The sequence below is a fragment of the Tamandua tetradactyla genome, chromosome 3 (genome assembly GCF_023851605.1).
Source record: "Tamandua tetradactyla isolate mTamTet1 chromosome 3, mTamTet1.pri, whole genome shotgun sequence".
Lineage (NCBI taxonomy): Eukaryota > Metazoa > Chordata > Mammalia > Pilosa > Myrmecophagidae > Tamandua > Tamandua tetradactyla.
Genome location: NC_135329.1, coordinates 150,138,290 through 150,156,920, shown reverse-complemented (window position 1 = coordinate 150,156,920; position 18,631 = coordinate 150,138,290). Strand labels below are relative to the sequence as shown.

The following is an 18,631-nucleotide window of genomic DNA, read 5'->3' as shown; positions in this document are numbered from 1 at the left end:
AATAAAACTGAGACACCAGATAAAAGCTATTTGCCAAAGGTTGGCCATAAAAGCCCAAAATGTCTGTCATAACGGCTTTATACATAGTACATACACTGTAAATATGTGTTGATATGAACTACAGCATAGTTCTTTCTAATTGCATGTATTTAAGAATACAGCTGGGGGTGCAAGGGTAGTTCAGTGCTAGAACTCTTGCCTGCCATGTGGGAGACCCAGGTTCGATTCCAGGCCCATGCACTTCCCCAAAACAAAACAAATAAAAATTCAACATATGGTACTGCAATAACGGGATATTTATATGGAAAAAGAATGAAACGTGACCCCTGCCATACAGCATACAAAAAAAAGGATACAGCTGATCCTTGAAGTTGCTCACAATTGATTATTCTATGTATTACTCCATATTCAGCAGTTATCTTTTATTCTACTTTAAATTCAAAACTTTGGAGTCCTTTTTAGAATTTTAAAAACTATATTTTATGCTAGATATATTCTGAAGATCATTATAACAGATCACATAGTGGACACAGTTATCTGAAGCACTCTCTTGAATATTTCATTCCATTAAATAGCAGGCAGTTTCTTAAATACGTGACAGCAGAAACTAATGATTTCTCAGTTTCTACACATTTGTTCCATTTCAGTGTCTTCAAAACCTGTCATCACCTCGTTAAGAAATCCTGGAATATGGCTCTTCATGTCGTTAGATGACACTTCTGTCGGATCACTTCAAATAAATTGGCTTTTTATTTCTGATGGTTTGTCACCTTTCTTGGCTAGAGGCTTACTGCTGATTACAAAGCTTTATTTTATTTCCTTGGGGCTCAGCAATATAAATTATTTGGGATTTTACTTCAAATAAAGTTAACTTAAATCTGATATCAATTTGGTTTCCAAGTGCCACCAAGTAACACCTCGTCACCAGATCCATAAACAGATCAGTGAATATTCACACAGCCCTTTCCTACCCCAGACAGCCAGGCTGGGGTTCTCAGTAAGGTCTGCGTGCCTGTTCTCTGTTAAGTGGTTCTTCACATTTGTATTCCTCTCAGCCAGCTTCTGTAATAGTCCATTTCTCATTCAGGAGCAAATGCTACCCAGATCCACAATAAATTAACATTCAAAATATAGTATGAGAGTTCTTCCCTTAAATACTCAGCGGCAATTCCAGAGATTGCAAGGCAAGCATTTGGGACTGGTCTTGAGCCAAATGTAGCAGAGGGCAAGGCATAATACCGTGGTCCTATTTCATAGCTCTACTCATTGTTTTTCTTTTAAAATATAGTTAATTGTGTTTTCCTGCGGTGCACACTCAATGTAAAAGCATGACTTCTTCTGTCTTTTATGAGTCTGTTGATTGCTTTCACTTGCTTTTTTTGTTTTGCTAGGAGCAAGTCAGTCTAAAAGTTAATTGAATTTGGTAGGGTTTTGCAAATAGATTTATTTTTGAGACTGTAAAGATTTCTAAAATCAGAGCTCACCAACAAAACTGGGTCTCTAGTTTTTACTTTACAATATTTTTCAAATTAATCCAGGCACATAAGATAAATCCATCTGGGGCAGAAATTTTCTTGTGAAAGTTTAATATACATCAAGGGTTCTGTGGATCAACTGTACACTTTTGTGTGTAAGCGTTCTACAAATTTTATTTAGCTGTCAAAAAAATTAACTAGTGTGTATGTTATGACTAAGTGCCCATAACTAACAATGTTTCTCATAGAGAAAATGGTATGTATATATAATTAAGTTTTACAAATGCTTCTTTCTTCAAAACGATTAGACTGCATCTAATTAAATTTGTTTTAGTCTATCAAAAATATTATTACCCAAAATATATGATGTAACTAGATCCTTAATACGAAATATACAGCTTAGAAAATTTAAACAGCAAGTAAAATTAATAAAGTCTGGAGTCATGGAAGAACCTTTAACTTATCCAAGTGGGTTTGACAATAGAGTTTAAAATAGCATGATTCTTTAATTTGTTAAGTTTTGTTTACAACTGTAGAAACTTGCCTGCTTTTTAAATCATTAGCTATGCCATATTGTGTGTATATGTATGCATATACATATATGTTTATATATATATAAATGTTTGTATGTATATATATAAACAATGATAATTCTTTTTGAAGATTGGCTATGCTAAAAGCAACCAGAAATTACTTTTGTTATATATTTTAAAGACTCCCATAGATCTGTCACATATATAAGCTTAATGAGATTATGTGGCATTGCTGATAATATTCCAAATTTAAGGTAATGTTGGGGTTGCCAGATAAAATACTGTGAACAAAAGGTCATTGAGAGATGTTGTGGGATGGGCATGCAGGGAGAAGCATGAGTATCTTGAGATATGGCTTACTGTCTTCCAGATTTGTTTCCAGCCTTCTTAATTTGGTGAGAGTAGAAGTAGGGTTGCCAAATAAAGCATAAGACACCCCATTAAATTTGAATTTCAGATGCATAATAATTTTTTGTAATATTTGGGGCATACTTAAACTAAAATAATTACTCATTGTTTATCTGAAATTCAAATTTAACTGGGTATCTTTTTAAAATATTTATTGTAATAACATATATATGACACAAAATTTCCATTTTAACAATTTTTAGGTGTACAATTCAGGGGCATTTTAATATTCACAGTATTGTTCTATCATCACCACTACTGATTACCAAAACGTTTTCACCCCTGTGAGAAGCTCTGTACCCATTAAGCAGTAACTCCCCAGTCCCCCTCCACCCAGACCTGGTAACCTCTACTCTACTTTCTGTCACTATGAATGTGTCTATTTTAGAGATTTCATATAAGTGGACGCATACAATATTTGGTCTTTTGTGTTTGGCTTATTTACCAGCATCATGTTTTCAGGGTTCATCCATCTTACAGGATACATCTTTTTATGGCTGAATAATGTTCCATTGTATGGGTATGCCATATTGTGTTTGTCCATTCATCTGTTGATGGACACTTGAGTTGTTTCCACATTTTAACTATTATGAGTAATGCTGCTATGAACATTGATGTACAAGTATCTGTTCAAATTCCTGTTTCAAATGCTTTTGGTAAGGGTTTCAATGTCCCTATATCCTCACCATCATTTGTTATTTTCTGTTTAAAAAAACTAATAGCCGTTCTAGTTGCTCTGAAGTAATGCTTTATTGTGGCTTTGATTTGGATTTCCCTCATTACTGATGATGTTGAGCATCTTTTCAAGTGCTTTTCATTTGTATACCTTCTTTGGAGGAATGTCTATTCAAGTCCTTTTCCCATTTTTTAAAAATTGGGTTATCTTCTTGTTGATGAGTTGTAGCAATTGTTTATAAATTCTGGATATTAAACCCTTATCAGATATATGATTTGCAACCCCTTTATCCTATTCTGTTGTCTTTTTACTCTCTTAAAAATGTCCTTTGATGTACAAAAGTCTTTAATTTTGATGTAGTCCAATTTATCTATTTTGTCTTTTGTTGTTTATGTGTCCTGTATTTTAATGTACTAAATCTGGCAACCCTACCTACACTCCTCAGTTTATGCTTATAAATAAGATGTGTTTTGATTTCATTGAGGAAAAGACACCAATTCAGGGCAGTAATAATATAAGAGTAAGGCATACAGGAAATTTTTTAAAGATTATTTTATTTTTATTCACTGATTCAACAAATAATTACTGAGTGCCTACTAAATATCAGGATATGCATTGGTGACCAAAACCAAATCTGATCCTTGCCTTCATTGTGCTTACAATCTACCAGGGGAGGCACGAGATGAACAAATAAATAGCTCCATATTGTAGTAAGTGGTGTGAAAGAAACAGCCTGTTAACTCAGAGAACAGTGGTGGATGATGTGGTTTCTCACAGTAGTCAGGGAAGAGGTGGCATTGAACCTAATACCAGATGGATGAAAATATCAACCCGATAATGAGGGCAGGAAGGCAGGGAAAAGTATGTGGAAAGGCTCTGAGGTAGAAAAAAACCTTTGTGTATAGAAGAATCAACAGGAGCTGGATGTGGTTGGCGTGTTATAGAAGAGAGAGAGCATGGCATGAAGTGCAGTCTGTGGGCACCAAGATCCAGATCGTACAGGACTTTTCAGGGACTGTCTGGAATTTGAATTTTATTTGAAGTGCAATGGGAAACTACTGGTGAGTTTTCAGCAGAGGATGGTAGGATCTGTTTTATACATTTTAAAGATCACTCTGGCTTACATTGCTGAAGAGCTGGAAGAGGGCCAGGGTAGAAATGGAGAGCTTATTGCAGAAACCGAGGTGGGAGACAGGGGTAGACTGGGCACATGTAGTGGCAATGAAGATGGGAAGAGTCAAAAAATAGAGTGGAAATGACATGTTTCACTGATGGATTCAATGTGAGGGCAAAGGAAAGGGAGAAATCAAGGTTAACCCTCAGGTTTCAGGTTAAAACAACTGATTGGATGGGATGCAGTTTACGGGGCTGGGCAAGACTGGGAGGAAAACAGGTTTGTGAGGTATTTTAGCTCCTCTCTTGCTGCTACAACAAATTACAGCACACAGTGGGCTAAAACAACACAGATTTATCATTTCACAATTCTGGAGGTCAGTGGTCCAAAATGGATGTTACTGTGCTACAATCAAGATATCAGCAGGGATGTGTTTCTTCTGGAGCTCCAGGGATAATCCATTTCCTTGACTTTTCCAGCTTCTAGAGACTGCCTGCATGCCTCGATTTGTGGCCCCTTCCTCCATCTTAAAAGCCAGCAATGGCAGTCAAGTCTTTCTCATATTGCTTCATTCTGACCCTCCTGCTCTCCTTGAACACATATATGAACCCTGTTATTACACTAACCCACCCAGATAATCAAGAGCAATCTCTCTTTCTCAAGGTCAGTTGATTAGCAACTTTAATTTCATTTGCAATCTTAATTTGCCTTTGCCATACAATACAACATATTCACGGGTTTCAGGGATTAAGTGTAAAACACCTTTGGGGGGCCATTATCCTACCTACCACCTCTGGGGAAATCAACGTGGAGCTCAAGGAAAGATCCGAGCTCAATTTGGAAGTTGTTAGTAGGTGGTGTAAAAAATCATGACAGCATATAGCATCAGTGAAACAGTGACCAAACACTAGCAAACTTCTAATCTAGAGTTAAACTCGAAGAGGAGAAGCCAGCACAGAAAATTGAGATGGGATGAAAACAAAAAAAAGTCGTGTCATGGAAACCCAGAGAAAAGACTAATTAACAACGAGGGAGTGATCCCCTGAGCTTTATAGTGCTACAAAAGGGAGACCCATAGATTTAGTGGCAAAAAATTAGAAAAAAAAAAGGAAAAGGGAAAAGAAAAATTAGATACATTGACACAAGCTGTTTTAGTAAGAGACAGAACCCAGACTGAGGTGGGTGGGGGGTGAATGGGACGTTGCCAGGGGCCACAGATGCCGAAGAGGCTCCTGTGAGGTCTGAACAGCAATTGTATATACTTGTCAAAAATAGTGAAGTGATCACATTTCAGGCTTTTTAACAGTAAGAAGTTAGGACTTAGGTAAGGTCATGTTGCGTGTTTACATCAGTCAGAATTGCTTGATGGTTAAATCGCTAGCATTCTTGAAAGAGGTCCCATAACTGGGGTCTTGCTGGGTTCCCATTGCTATGCCCTGCAGGGTAAAGCAAAAGCTGAGGGTAAACTCAAGCAATAGGCATCACTGCCTTCCTGAAGCCATCCCAGGAAATAATTTAAGACCAATCAGCAGGAACTACTCAGACGGAGAAAACAGGTTCAATTCAGTTTTCTTTAGCAAGGCTGAAGCATCCTCTTGATGTGAGGATTCTGTTCCTGTGGCCTTTTGGCCTTTTTAGGAATTCTTGTAGGGAAATAATGCTCCCTTCCTCCCAGAGGGTGACTTACCAAAGGGCCCAATCCTAAAGGAACAATTAGCTGATGAGATTTCCCCAGAAGGGAGACCACCCATTCCTTCCTGCTCATCCATGGGAACTGTACTTTATCAGGAGGTGGTTGAAGACTTTTTACCCAGGCCCTTCCCTTGCCCTAGTAAGCCAGTTCTCAGGGTCCTACAGAAAGAAAAATAAATTTTCAGAATGAGAAAATTCAAAATAAATAAATTCCTATGAACTTAGAATGGTCAACAGAGAGGCTTAAAACAGGATGAACTCCAAAAGGGCTTTGATTCCAAGTTATGATCCAGGAAAATTTAAGAATCATGAGAAAGTAACCAAGGCATTAACTTCTTTAAAGTCTCACACTATACATATAGATATAAAAGATATAAAACTGTAAGTTTCTGCAAGATAATATAAGATATATATTCACAGTTAGGGGTAGGCAGAATTTCTTGGACAGGACAGATAAAGCAATGACCATCAAAGGTGAAACTTTTGTTCACTAAAAGGCACTGTTAGGAAATTAATAGACAAGGCACAGACTGTGAGATAATATTTACAAAACATACATCTGATAGAGGACTTGCATCCAAAATATACAAAGAACTCCTACAACTCAATGAGGAAAACAACTAAAAAAGAAAATAATTTTTAAATGGGTAAAAAGTCTTAATCTGTAATATTGTCTGATTCACTGATTCAAATAGTTCCGATTTGGTTGAGTTACTAGCATCTTTTTTTAATTTATTTATTTTGATAAGAAAGCTAGTGGGGAATTGATTTTTAAAGGGAAATGGGGATAAGGATTGTATGACTTACTATTTGGGCATTGTTACATACCCCCTGGTTTCAGAGGTTTTGAAGTGCAGCTTGATGTTTTGTGGGATTTTTAAAAAGGTAAATAAGGATAAATTTTGAAGATTGAATCTGCAAAAAGAAACTTATAAACAGAAAGAAATTCTAATAAAATGATACTCTTGTTAAGATTTACCATTGAAAAATGGAACCAAAAGAACAAAATCCACAGAGTTTATTTTTGCACTAAAAATTACAAGACAAAGCAATAATATGGTGGCATAATACTTTGCCAAATATTTATATTGTAGGTTTTATTTGAATATTAATACAAAATTATATTATTAATTATTTAATGAATAATTAATGTAATTTATTATTGAGTTCATTATTTGTGTTCCAGGTTCTTGGCATGTATTATCACAATCAATCTTCCTAAGAACTCTGTGAAGTATAAGCCTATCCCACAGAATAGCCCTATGGTTAACATTTTCCCAGCAGAAATCTCGTTTTTTTTTTAAATATTTTTATTGAGAAACCGTCACACACGTGTAGTCCAACCATATTATACAATCAATGGCTCATAGTATCATCACATGGTTGTGTATTTATCACTATAATCATTTTTAGAACATTTGCATCACCCCAGAAAAAGAAAAAGAAAAAACTCATACATTCCATACCCCTTACCCCCCTCTTTGATCATCAGCATTTCACTCTACCCAGCTTTTTTACCCTTTATCCCCCCCATTATATATTTAATTTTTATACTTATTTATTTTACTCATCTGTCCATACCCTGGATGAAAAGGGCATCAGACACAAGGTTTTCACAATTACACAGTCACATTGTAAAAGCTATGTAGTTATACAGTTGTCTTCAAGAATCAAGGCTACGGGAACACAGTTCAACAGTTTCAGGTACTTCCCTCTAGCCACTCCAATACACTGTAAACTAAAAAGGGATATCTATGTAATGTATAAGAATAACCTCCAGGATAACCTTTCTACTCTGTGTGAAATCTCTCAGCCACTGACACTTTGTTTTGTCTCATTTCTCTTTTCCCCCTTTTGGTCAAGAGGCTTTCTCAATCCTTTGATGCCAGGTCCCAGCTCATCCCAGGAGTCCTGTCCCACATTGCCAGGGAGATTTACATCCCTGGGAGTCATGTCCCACGTAAAGGGGAGGGCAGTGAATTCACATGCTGTATCTCTTGATTTTTAATAACAAAGCCTTATAAAAATACTTATCTCAATTAAAAAAACCTTATCTCTCAATACATTTTTTTTATTACATGGAAGGCACCGGGAATCGAAGCCAGGTCTCCAGCATGGCAGCCAAGAACTCTGCCACTGAGCCACCATTGCCCGCCCACTCGATACATTTTTGTACCTTTATTTATGTTGGAAAATTTTAGCAAAATGACCTGTGGGAAAAGTTTTGATTTACATTCCAAATATAATTGGTATAAATAATATCGGAATAATTGTGGTGATTAAGTTCAGGTGTCAACTTGGCCAGGTGAAGGTGCCTAGTTCTATTGCTGTGGACATGAGCCAATGGCATTTGAACCTCATCTGTTGCTGATTACATTTGCAGTTGCAAGGAGGCATGCCTGCTACAATGAATGATGTTTAATTTAATTGGCTGGAAGCTTAAATGAAAGAACTCAACATGGCACAGCCCAAGCAGCCCAGCATACCTCATCTCCACACTCACAGGTCAGCCCAGGCCTCTGGAGATACTGAAAGAAATCACCCCGAGGAAAGCTGTTGGAACCCAGAGGCCTGGAGAGAAGGCCAGCAGAGATCACCCTGTGCCTTCCCGTGTAAGAAAGATCCTCAGTTGAAAGTGAGCTGCCTTTCCTTTGAAGAACTATACACTTTTAACTAAATAAATCCCCTTTTATTAAAAGCCAATCCATCTCTGGTGTGTTGCATTCCGGCAGCTAGCAAACTAGAACAGTCACGTTTGGGCATTTTGAAGAGCAGGAAAGGTTTAACAAGCAGGACGTGACTCTCACATGCTGCCAGCACTAAGAAAGGCATTTTCTGCCGGCAAGCCCTTGTCATGAACTTGCCTCCAGTATCCCTTTGATATGTAGCTCACATTTTTGTTTAGTATGTATAATAAGTCCCCTCCCAAAGGCGAAAAGGGTTGAAGAAAACTGAAAGAAGAAGTAAAGCAAATGATAAAGGTATGAAAGAGAAGATGTTATTGAATACAAAGCTATTTTTTGTTAAGAACTATATTTTGATCAGAAGGTAATATTTAAAGCAATTTATAACCTAACATCCTATTTTGTTTTATACATACATATGAATTTTACCCTGTTTTCGTTAACTTTTAGGAAGTTGGTGTTTTCAATGTTGTGTGGAACTTCTTTAGGTGATAAGATGCAAACACAGATGTCCAGCACCTGAAAATGCATGAAAGGACAGCTTTGTTAGATCAAAGGTTCTGGAGGGGAGAGAGTGGTTGGCAGAGGAGCCTGGGGCTATCAAACTAGGCTCCTGGAGAAGTGGGGAATACACAGGTAGGTCCCAGGCTCTTGCCTTTATTGTGACCCAGAAAGGAGGGATAGGGCTTTCTCACAGATATCAGGAATTGTATTACCAGACAAAGGCCATGGATTCTTCTGCCTGACGCACTGAGTAACCAATTCCTGAAACATCAGGGTTTTGAAGACAGAAAGAGTTTAATACTACGTGTGTAGCAGGAGAACAGACAGCCTAAAGGCCCAAAATCTGTCTGCCAGAGTTTAGGGGTTCAAGGTTATGAAGGGTTTCAGCAAGAGGAGATGAGGTCATTTCAGATTGTAAGTTCAAAGCAGAAAAGGAGACAAGTGTTATCATTATCATTTCAATAAGAGAACATAAGTTGAAAGGAGGAGAGGCAGAGCTATCACTTCAGTACTAAAGGTGTAAACCAAAAGGAAGAAGCATTTAATGGCCGACTTCATTAGCATTGAGGTCTTTGCTCTACAAGAGAATGACCAGCTCTTACAATCACAAAGGCACAGGGTACGGGCTTTTTATACTCATTTGAGATATCAAGGCAGCTGGACTACAATTCAGAGATCTCAAGTATTTCCCTCTCTTCTCCAACATCCCAGAAAGCAAAAAGGAATTTTTATATAGCAATTCACTAATCAAAATCACCCCTTAAATCCTGATTTCTTGATTACAATTACAAAATCAAGTATGAAAAGCAGAAGCAGCAAGGACCTTTGGGAGAGGCTGAGGGCAGTTTCTTGTAAGCCAAGCCATATGGAGATATAGGCCTTGCTAGTACATTATGCAGCACATAAAGGCAAGGGCCATCCAGAGAAAGGGCTCCTATTATCCAAACCAAATGGAGGTACAGGCACTGCCAGTTGCAGTTACACCCAGGACAGGGCTACCTGGAATGTTCACTCAAAATGGAAACTTATGACTACACAAAATTGACAAGGCACCAAATCTAATTTCTTTATGCCATTCAGTTGGAGGTATTATAATGCATTATAATTTTTTCCAATAAAAAATAACGGGAAATAGGCTCCCAGTTCTTGTTCTGAGACAGAACTTCTGATTTTCAAAAATAAGATTACTGATGTTAAGAATGAAATGCCTGTGGGATATCAGGTTGTGGCCTATTGTAGAGAGTCCTAGATTGTAAGCTCTTATAGCAGGCACATATATTCAGGAGTTATAATGGTTATTTCTAAATTCTGAGATGCTGAGCTCTTTGAGTATCACCTGATCATTCCCTGGAGCTTCGGGTATCTGTGTAACACCTGAGACTCGGAGCTAGAGTTCTGAAGCTACGAAAGTCAGCGTTACCCACACAGCAATGGTTTAAAAAGCTGAAAAAAAGATCAAACTTTAGTTAGAGTTATGAATGAAGCTGATCTAGTTAGGACTAAGGTAAATCAAACTAAAGGGTAAAGAATGATATTGATTGTATTTTAAAAGCTCAAATTCTTTATGAGACCAAAGGAAGAAATGTTTATTTGGTACAAAATTTATATTTTCTGTAGCACAGTATCTAATTTAACTTATATTTTCAATTTATTCAAACACATAATTACATAGAACCTTGAATAGGGAGTGAGATCTTGTTGGTTTGTACAGGTTAGTGTGATGTCCCAATACATCCTAGAGTAATCTGGGCAGAAAATTAAAAAGTATTTCAAACTCCTCTCTTAGGACTGGGGGAACAAATTGGAAATATTTAACTTCCCCACCTGGGAAATTCTTGATATTCTCACAAGCATTTGGGACCACCAATTTAACAGGCCAAGCCCTCGATCTTGGGGCTTGCCCTTATGAAACTTATTCCTGCAAAGGAGAAGCTGAGCCTACTTATAATTTTATCTAAGAGTCACCCCCAGATAACTTCTTTTATTGCATAGTTGTGGCCTCTCTCTCTAATGAAATAGGGAAAACTCCAAACACTGTGCAGGAAAGCACCAGAGCCACTGAGAAGTGGACAAAACTTTTATTGCCGTGGCAGACTCAGAGGACTCCTGTCTGAACATTCTTTGCCTAGAGATTATATAGGCTAGCAAGCAGGGTGGCAGTGACCATGGGAACGACCTGTAAACACTGGCCTTTTTGTCTGAAATGCAGGCAGACCTGGGCATGCCTGGACATGACAAAGGCAGATGCAGCAGCCATTTTGTTTCACTACCTTTAGAGAGCATGCTTTTTACATATTTTAAGAGTACATAAATTCATAAGGTAATGCACACAAATGTGCAAACTTATACACATACAAAGTTATATAGCAATATACTGAGGTTAAACTTATGAACCACCTCACTAAGGAAATGTACTGCCCACTGCACTACATGGGAATTACTCCTAGGGGTGTGAACCTCCTTGGCAATGTGGGACCTGACTCCCAGGGATGACCTGGCCCTGGCATTGTGGGACTGAGAAAGCTCTCTTGATCAAAAGGGGAAAGAGAAATGAAGCAAAGCAAAGTTTCAGTGGCTACGAGATTTCAAATACAATTGAGAAGTCTTTCTGGAGGTTATTCTTATGTATTATACAGGTGTCCCTTTTTAGTTTTTAGTGTATTAGAATAGCTACAAGGAAATACCTGGAACTGTTGAACTGTAATCCAGTAACCTTGATTCTTGAAGACAATTGCATAACTATATAACTTTCACAGCGTGACTGTAATTGTGAAAACCTTGTGACTAACAGTCCCTTTATCCAGGGTATAGACAGATGAGTAAAAAAATAAATCAAAAATAAATAGCAGGGAGAGAAAAGTGGTATAGGATGTTCTTTTTTATTTATTTTTTTTTTTAAGTACTTAAATGTTAAAAAATTGATTGTAGTGATTAATGCACAACTAAATGATGGCAGTGTGAACTACTGATCATATATTTTGGATGATTACATGGTATGTGAATATGTCTAAGAAAAAGTGCATAAAAATAACAGGTTTGGCAGCATAAAATATATAGACATATATTACGTATGCGTATTTGTACATGCATGCTTGTGTTTATTTGTCCCAAGTAACAAGAAGTCTGGGGTAGGCTGAGGGAGCAGATCCTCCCAGGGCCCTGTTCTTCTAATGATGGAGGGAAATGGGAATTGGCAAAGCTTGTTTTTAAGCCAGAAGAATTTCAGAAAATACAGTCATGTCTTGCTATTGAACTTTTCCTCTTTTTTTTCTGAATCAGGTGCTCTCATACCATGCAACATGTTCAAAAGCTGAAGTTGACAAGTTTAAGGTAAGGAATGAAATGGCTTTCCTATTATGCATAAAATTAAACTTCATATGGCTTTGTGACCCTTGTCTTTATCTCTAATTAATCCTACTAGGAGTTAATCCAATTAAAAGTTCAGGAAATAAATACTTTTGTAAAAATGTGTTTGGATATTTCAGTTTTAGAGTAGAAAAGAGATTTATGTATATGTGAGTAGCCCCTTCATGAGCTGTTAAATGATTCAGTATTCATTTCTTCTTATTTGTTAAGCAATCAGGATATATCAGAAAAGAATCTGTGTAATATGATGAAAATCAGAATACCTGGTTTGAACGGTGGTTTTACATGTAACCTCTTGCTCACTTAAAATCTTAGGGCCTATATCTTTGTCTGGAAAATAAGTGAAGGGATTTGCCGAGTATATTTACCCAGTACTGATCTGGAAAATAAGTGAAGAGATTTGCCTAGTATATTTACCCAGTACTGACTAGGGGTGCCAGGCACATTGCCTGTATTAATTCATTTCGTCCTCACAATCATGTAAAGATTACTATTTCACAAATAAGTAAAATAAAGCACAGGAATTTTGAGGTGCCTAGCCAAGGCCCAAGCAATTATAAGGGGTATAGCCTGGCAATGTGGCCCCAGACCTGGAGTTCTTGACCACGGTGCTTCACATCTGCTCAGGTTGACCCCTTCTAGCTCCACTGGGATGAGTACGTGAAAGTCAACGATATTCCTTTTCACTCAGTCTCCACCATTCCCTTGATGGAGCTCAGAGTTCTTGCTCCCCTTTCTGAAATCCTAACCAGAAGTTCTCAGCAAAGGTCCAAACATGGGAGTTTGATGAAACTTGATTTCCCTTCCCCTTGAAAGGTTTAGTGTTTGTCTTTTTAGGTTTTTGTGTAGGCTCAGAGAATTATCAGGTAAGCTACCACAGCCATAAGAAAGATAGTATTTGGTATTATAATATTAGGTATGCAATATCATTTGGTAATGACTGGTTTTCCAGGAATCTCATTCACAAATAGATGCATTCAATCTTTCCTAGAAAAGTGGTACAGAGGTCTTTGGGCCTCATAATAGAACCAGGTCATTAGAATTGAGTCACATTAACAAAAAAATGGGAGTAGGAGTGGGGATCTCCTCAGAATGCCAAGGAGCAAAACATCTAAAGCAGAAATATGATGTGCTGCTTGGGTTATGGTTATTATTGACTTGGAGAGATGTTTAGGAAAAAGACCTATAATGGTAACTCAGATCAGAAGGAGAGCAAATTTCCAGCAGAAGGTGACCGCTAGGGAACAGAAAAAGGACAGAGCAACCCAAAACGCAGGAGTCAGGACCCATTTGTTTCAGAGGCAAACATCCTACCTACTGACTAGAATGTAGGATCAGAGCGAGGCTTTTTATATGCTTTGTTCACTTTTCTATCTCTAGGACCTTTAAAAGTGCTTGGAACATATTAACACCCAATAAATTCTTACTTAATGAATGACTGAATGACTAAATAAATCCAAAGAGTATCAGTGTTTTAGAATTCAAAACAATTAGCCATCAAGAAAATGTTAAAAATGATGGTAATCTACAATTATTTTATAAATATTTCCATCAGAAATTAAGGCTTTTTCACATGAATGAAGTTACCTATGAAATTACCTAGAAACCTTGTTTATGAAAATAGCTAGTTCCCACTACACTGCTAATATAATATCTATACAATTTTATTTTTACTATTTTAATTATCATCATTGCTAAAAGAGGGAAGAGGGAAGCAGAGAGACAGATAGCAGAGAAAAAGCATAGAGGACTAAACATGTCTGTGAGAGCTGTGTGATGAGACATGTCCAGAGACCAAAATCCATAGCTGTCTGCTTTCTGCAAGTTATTGCCCTATATTCAGGCTTACTGTTTTGCTTAGAGTAAAGAAAACCCGGTTAACTGGAGTTGCCCATGCTTTTTTGTTGTTAGCTGACCAACACTTAAAAAATGAAGTATTTAAATTTGAGAACAAAGGGTTATTCCATCTTAAAATTATCAAGATTATTAATTTAATTGATTTATTCCAGACTTTATCTTGAAAGATAGTAACCTAATATCCTATTAAAATGTAATTGAGATGTAGTAGATAATTATAACCTAATAGCTTTTTTTCTTGCTAAATAAAGTAAATAAGACATTATCATAACTGGTAGCTGATGTCTGTTACAACAGGAGCAATAATATTAAAATGTATGGGCTTAAAATAATCTTGCATATAGATGGCATTTACTGAAATTCCAAGCTAGGGTATGTGCAGTGGCAGTTTCCTAACCTTGTAGCTAAATAGCAGTAAATAAAATCTTTGTTTTTATCAACTATATACAGACAATTCATACTTACGTTTAAATATGTTATAACCTTTTTGTACCTGCAGTGCTTTTTGACAGAGATAGTAAAAAATGTGTACAGTAATTTGAAATCTGGAATTGGAGTTATTCTTGAGATTTTATTAGTTAGGTGGATGGGTGAGGCCCAGTCGATTTCATTATATCCAGCTGGGACCAGGCTAATGGTCAGTCATTCAGAGATAAAGTCAGAGTTGAGGAAGAAAATTTCATCATCACCTAGTGCTAAAAAAGATCTGAAGGTCAACAAACATGAGTGGACATGAAAGGCTTGGACTTCAGTATGTTTTCGGTGCATGAAGTGTTTCCAAGAGCACAAGGGTTCCAATGCGCCAACAGCACACAGCACAGGGCAGCAGCCTAAAGGAAGGTAGTATCACTATTGGCCAGAGGCAAGGCCCCTTCCTACATGTATGACCAGCAAAGGTTGAAGTCAGGGCAGGCTGAGTGGTCACATTTTAAGGACAAATAAAATATACCCTGCATACTCTCAGAAACAAGTAGAAGAGATGGAGATCCCATACAAATAGATCATGTGATAAGTATCATTAATTACTCTTAATTCACTATCATTTATATCCCTAGATGGTGTGGCCTAAAGGAACATGGATTTTCCATAAGCCTGTAGTTAATCTTTAAGCATAATTTAGTGCTAGGATACTACCTTACCATTCCTCCTATCTGCTCTTCCTATTTCATACCCTTCATGTTTTGGGATTTCTTTCCCAATTCAAGAATGTCAAAGGGGAGGAGTGGCCTTTGTTTTGTTTTGTTTTTGTCAAACGTCTTTCTCTTGTTAGGGAAAAAAACTGTGCGGGATAGTTAGTGGTGGGTGGATGAATGGTGTTGTGGGGGATAGTGGGGTGCAATGGTAGATAAATGGTGGTTAGAGTACAAAACTCCTTCTAGAATTGTCCCAGGACTGCTCAGCCAGAATAAGTAGATAAAACATACAATGCTCATCCCAAAATGCCAGAACCTGAGCTTATTTTATGGTTCTAATATATCACTTTTGCCTCCAAAACCAGTCCTTTTTGTAGGGTCACCTATATACAAAAAGATCACCGAACTTCCTGAAACTATCTTTAAAAATCTGATTCAGGTTTTAATGTTAATAATTTCTCTGTTATGGATTGGTTTCCCTGTGCATTGAAAGAAGAAACCACGATCTACAAATGGTTTTTATCCTCATTGACATTTGCTAGTCTTCCATTAACTTGCAAGAAGAAAGGTGTGCACAGAAAATTTGTGCAGATTTTAGTGCCTGTTTATATTTCTTCTCCTCTGTGGTAACAGGAATAATGTATAAAGACCATATTGACAATTAGATCTCTTTGAAGATGACTGGTTTAAAGGCTTTTAATAACCTGAAGATGCCAGCTGTGATAATATATGAAAATGAATTTAGGACACCAATTATATGCTCCTGTAATTTTATGCACTTTCCGTAGATTCCAGTGCAGTGGACAGACCAGTTATCACTATATACTGCCAATTTACCAATTACAATCAACTCATGGATGTTCCCATGTCATATTGCCACTTTCTATCATCCTTCTTTCAATTCAGAACTGCATGGGTTACAGCAGCAATCAGAGATGAACTCATTTACAGCGCTATAACTGCCTCAGTAATTAAATGTCAGTAACTCATGTTGGGTGTTTGGGTTTGGACTTTTTCTCTTGCATGTGTCATGTTTTCAATGTCAATGCCTAGGCTACAAATTAATATTCTAGTAAAGTAAATAAAATAAAATACCCAGGATAGTACTCCCTGTGGCCTTTACATCACAACAAAAAAAAGAATGGCTACATCAAAAATAAGATCTTATGGCATTCTCTGTGGGGTGGGTGGCAGGGGAAAAACTGGTCAATGGTCAAAGTGATTTACTAGGCTTTTTTTTTTAAGTAATTAGATTTTAAGAGACGAGTTTGAACTTTGAAATACTCCAGTGTGTATATTAAGAAGCTTCAACCCTCAGAACTACCCTCACAGTTATAGCAGGTAAATGTGTCATATGCTGTGTACAAGGACCTCTGTGCAAGGAGGCAAGAGTGAGGGCAGCCTCCCACTTGGCTGGCCAAGTGCATGAGATGCCTTTTGGTAATTGACCCTCCATAGGAAGCTCCTTTTCCAAAGACACCATATGTGCTAGCTACTGCTCTGTCCACTCTATTTCAAACCCCCTGGAAAAGCCCAATCCTTGCAGTAGTAGTGCACTGGGGAGAGAGGGATAATAGCATGGCAATCACCTAACCAGGCGAAATGGTGAATGCCGAGCAGGAGAGGTAGAGGAGGGCAGCAGGAAGGGCTGCCAATGGCAAAGGTCTGAAGAGCTTGTGTTTCCCACCCCCAATCAGTAGGGAGCACCCACTCCCATGTGGCACCTCATGGTGCAGGTGCAGGGCAGGCGCTCCCATGTAGGCACCTCCATCTACTGCACAGCCTTCTGCTTTGCCAGAGAAGGAGCAAGAGCAAGGGAAGAAACACGTTTCTCTCCACAGCCTCAATACTCAGAGACGTCTGAAATGCTAGCTTTAAAAATCTCAACAACCAGTTTTCAGTTTATTTTTGAGGTCTTTTCAAAAGATAACCTCACAGTGGTATAAAGGGAATTTGTGTATCATCTTAGACATAACCTATTCTGTCTCCTCCCTTGTCTCCTCCTCCTGAATTTAGGGGATTGTTTTGACTCTAAATAGTATTTATGCTGAGTTGTTTTTTTTTTATCATCAGGGAGTTATCGAACCTTCACTAGGAAATTGGCTTCAGAGGAAACAGCTGAATCAGCACCCTAAAGGGCATCTTCTGCTCATAAGGAGCATAGAACACATCCATAAATATGTGGAGCGCTTTGTGTTCAAAGGTCTGCATGTTTATATGGGGCTCTCTTTATGAATTGTGTCTTAATCAAATGACACATCAGAAAAAGGATGGTCATACTTTATCACTCTCGAGTATTGAAAATCCTAGGGAGGGAGTTGGTGTGTGTGAGAAGAACTATGTCTGAAAGTCCAGGCTAGTCTTTATATGCTGAAGTGAGCGGCTGTAAATAGAGGGCTCTTCAAGGACCTACCTGACCAAAATGCCTCCTGTGGTGACTCTGACTTCCCCTCAAATCAACATAAAGAGCCAATATTTGTTACTTCTTTCCGTTTGAATACAAAGTGCGGACACTGTCTCGGGAAGACCATTGTGACTGTCTACTCTCCCTGCAAGGAAGACTGGACCTGGAAGGCTTCCTTCCTTCTCTACATTAGCAGTAGCTGAGTTCACTGCCATGTGTTAAGTGTCACATCTGGAGGTCCAGGGAGTCTGAGGCTGAGGAAATGAAATAAAATACAGTTCATTATTGGTTCCAGAGCAAAGCTGGACTTTCAAGTGACAACTCTTGAAAGTCCAGCGAAGACAGGTGCAGAGGGAGATACTGTGGCCCAGTGAGAACCCCAGCACCAAACTGTAAAGGAAACAAAGACCAAAGGGGTCAGAACCTTCCAGAACACCAAGTATCTGGGGCTCCTTACCTTTTTCCTGATTTTCCTCTAATTGGAGCCATCTTTAACTCTAGATGTGAAGCCAGGAGATGCAGAACTGGCAGCCCTTCACCTTAACAATATGGACTTTATTTGGCAGTCATAGTAGTCGACTTTTCCTCCTCTATTTATTCTGTGTGAATAGAAGCTACAAACTCCTAACTGCTTACCTTCCCTACCTTCACTCTCCAGATGCACAAGTTAGACATATTTTTACAGTCTTCTTTGAATCCTCACACCTGCTGTCCTCCCACATGCTACTCCATCCATTCTGACTTGAGGGTGTCTCTCACCCTTAGCCCATCCTGGCCAACACACT

At 38.0% G+C, this 18,631-nt stretch overlaps 1 protein-coding gene across 1 annotated transcript in view; it reads left to right on the top strand.

The window, feature by feature from the left end:
- PDE11A (phosphodiesterase 11A) overlaps window positions 1–18,631 on the top strand; it is a 480,527-nt gene that overhangs the window by 314,453 nt on the left and 147,443 nt on the right. Inside the window, exon 12 of the mRNA XM_077151782.1 lies at window positions 12,366–12,416. Within this exon, the coding sequence (XP_077007897.1) occupies window positions 12,366–12,416 (51 nt within the window). The remainder of the gene's footprint in view (window positions 1–12,365; window positions 12,417–18,631) is intronic.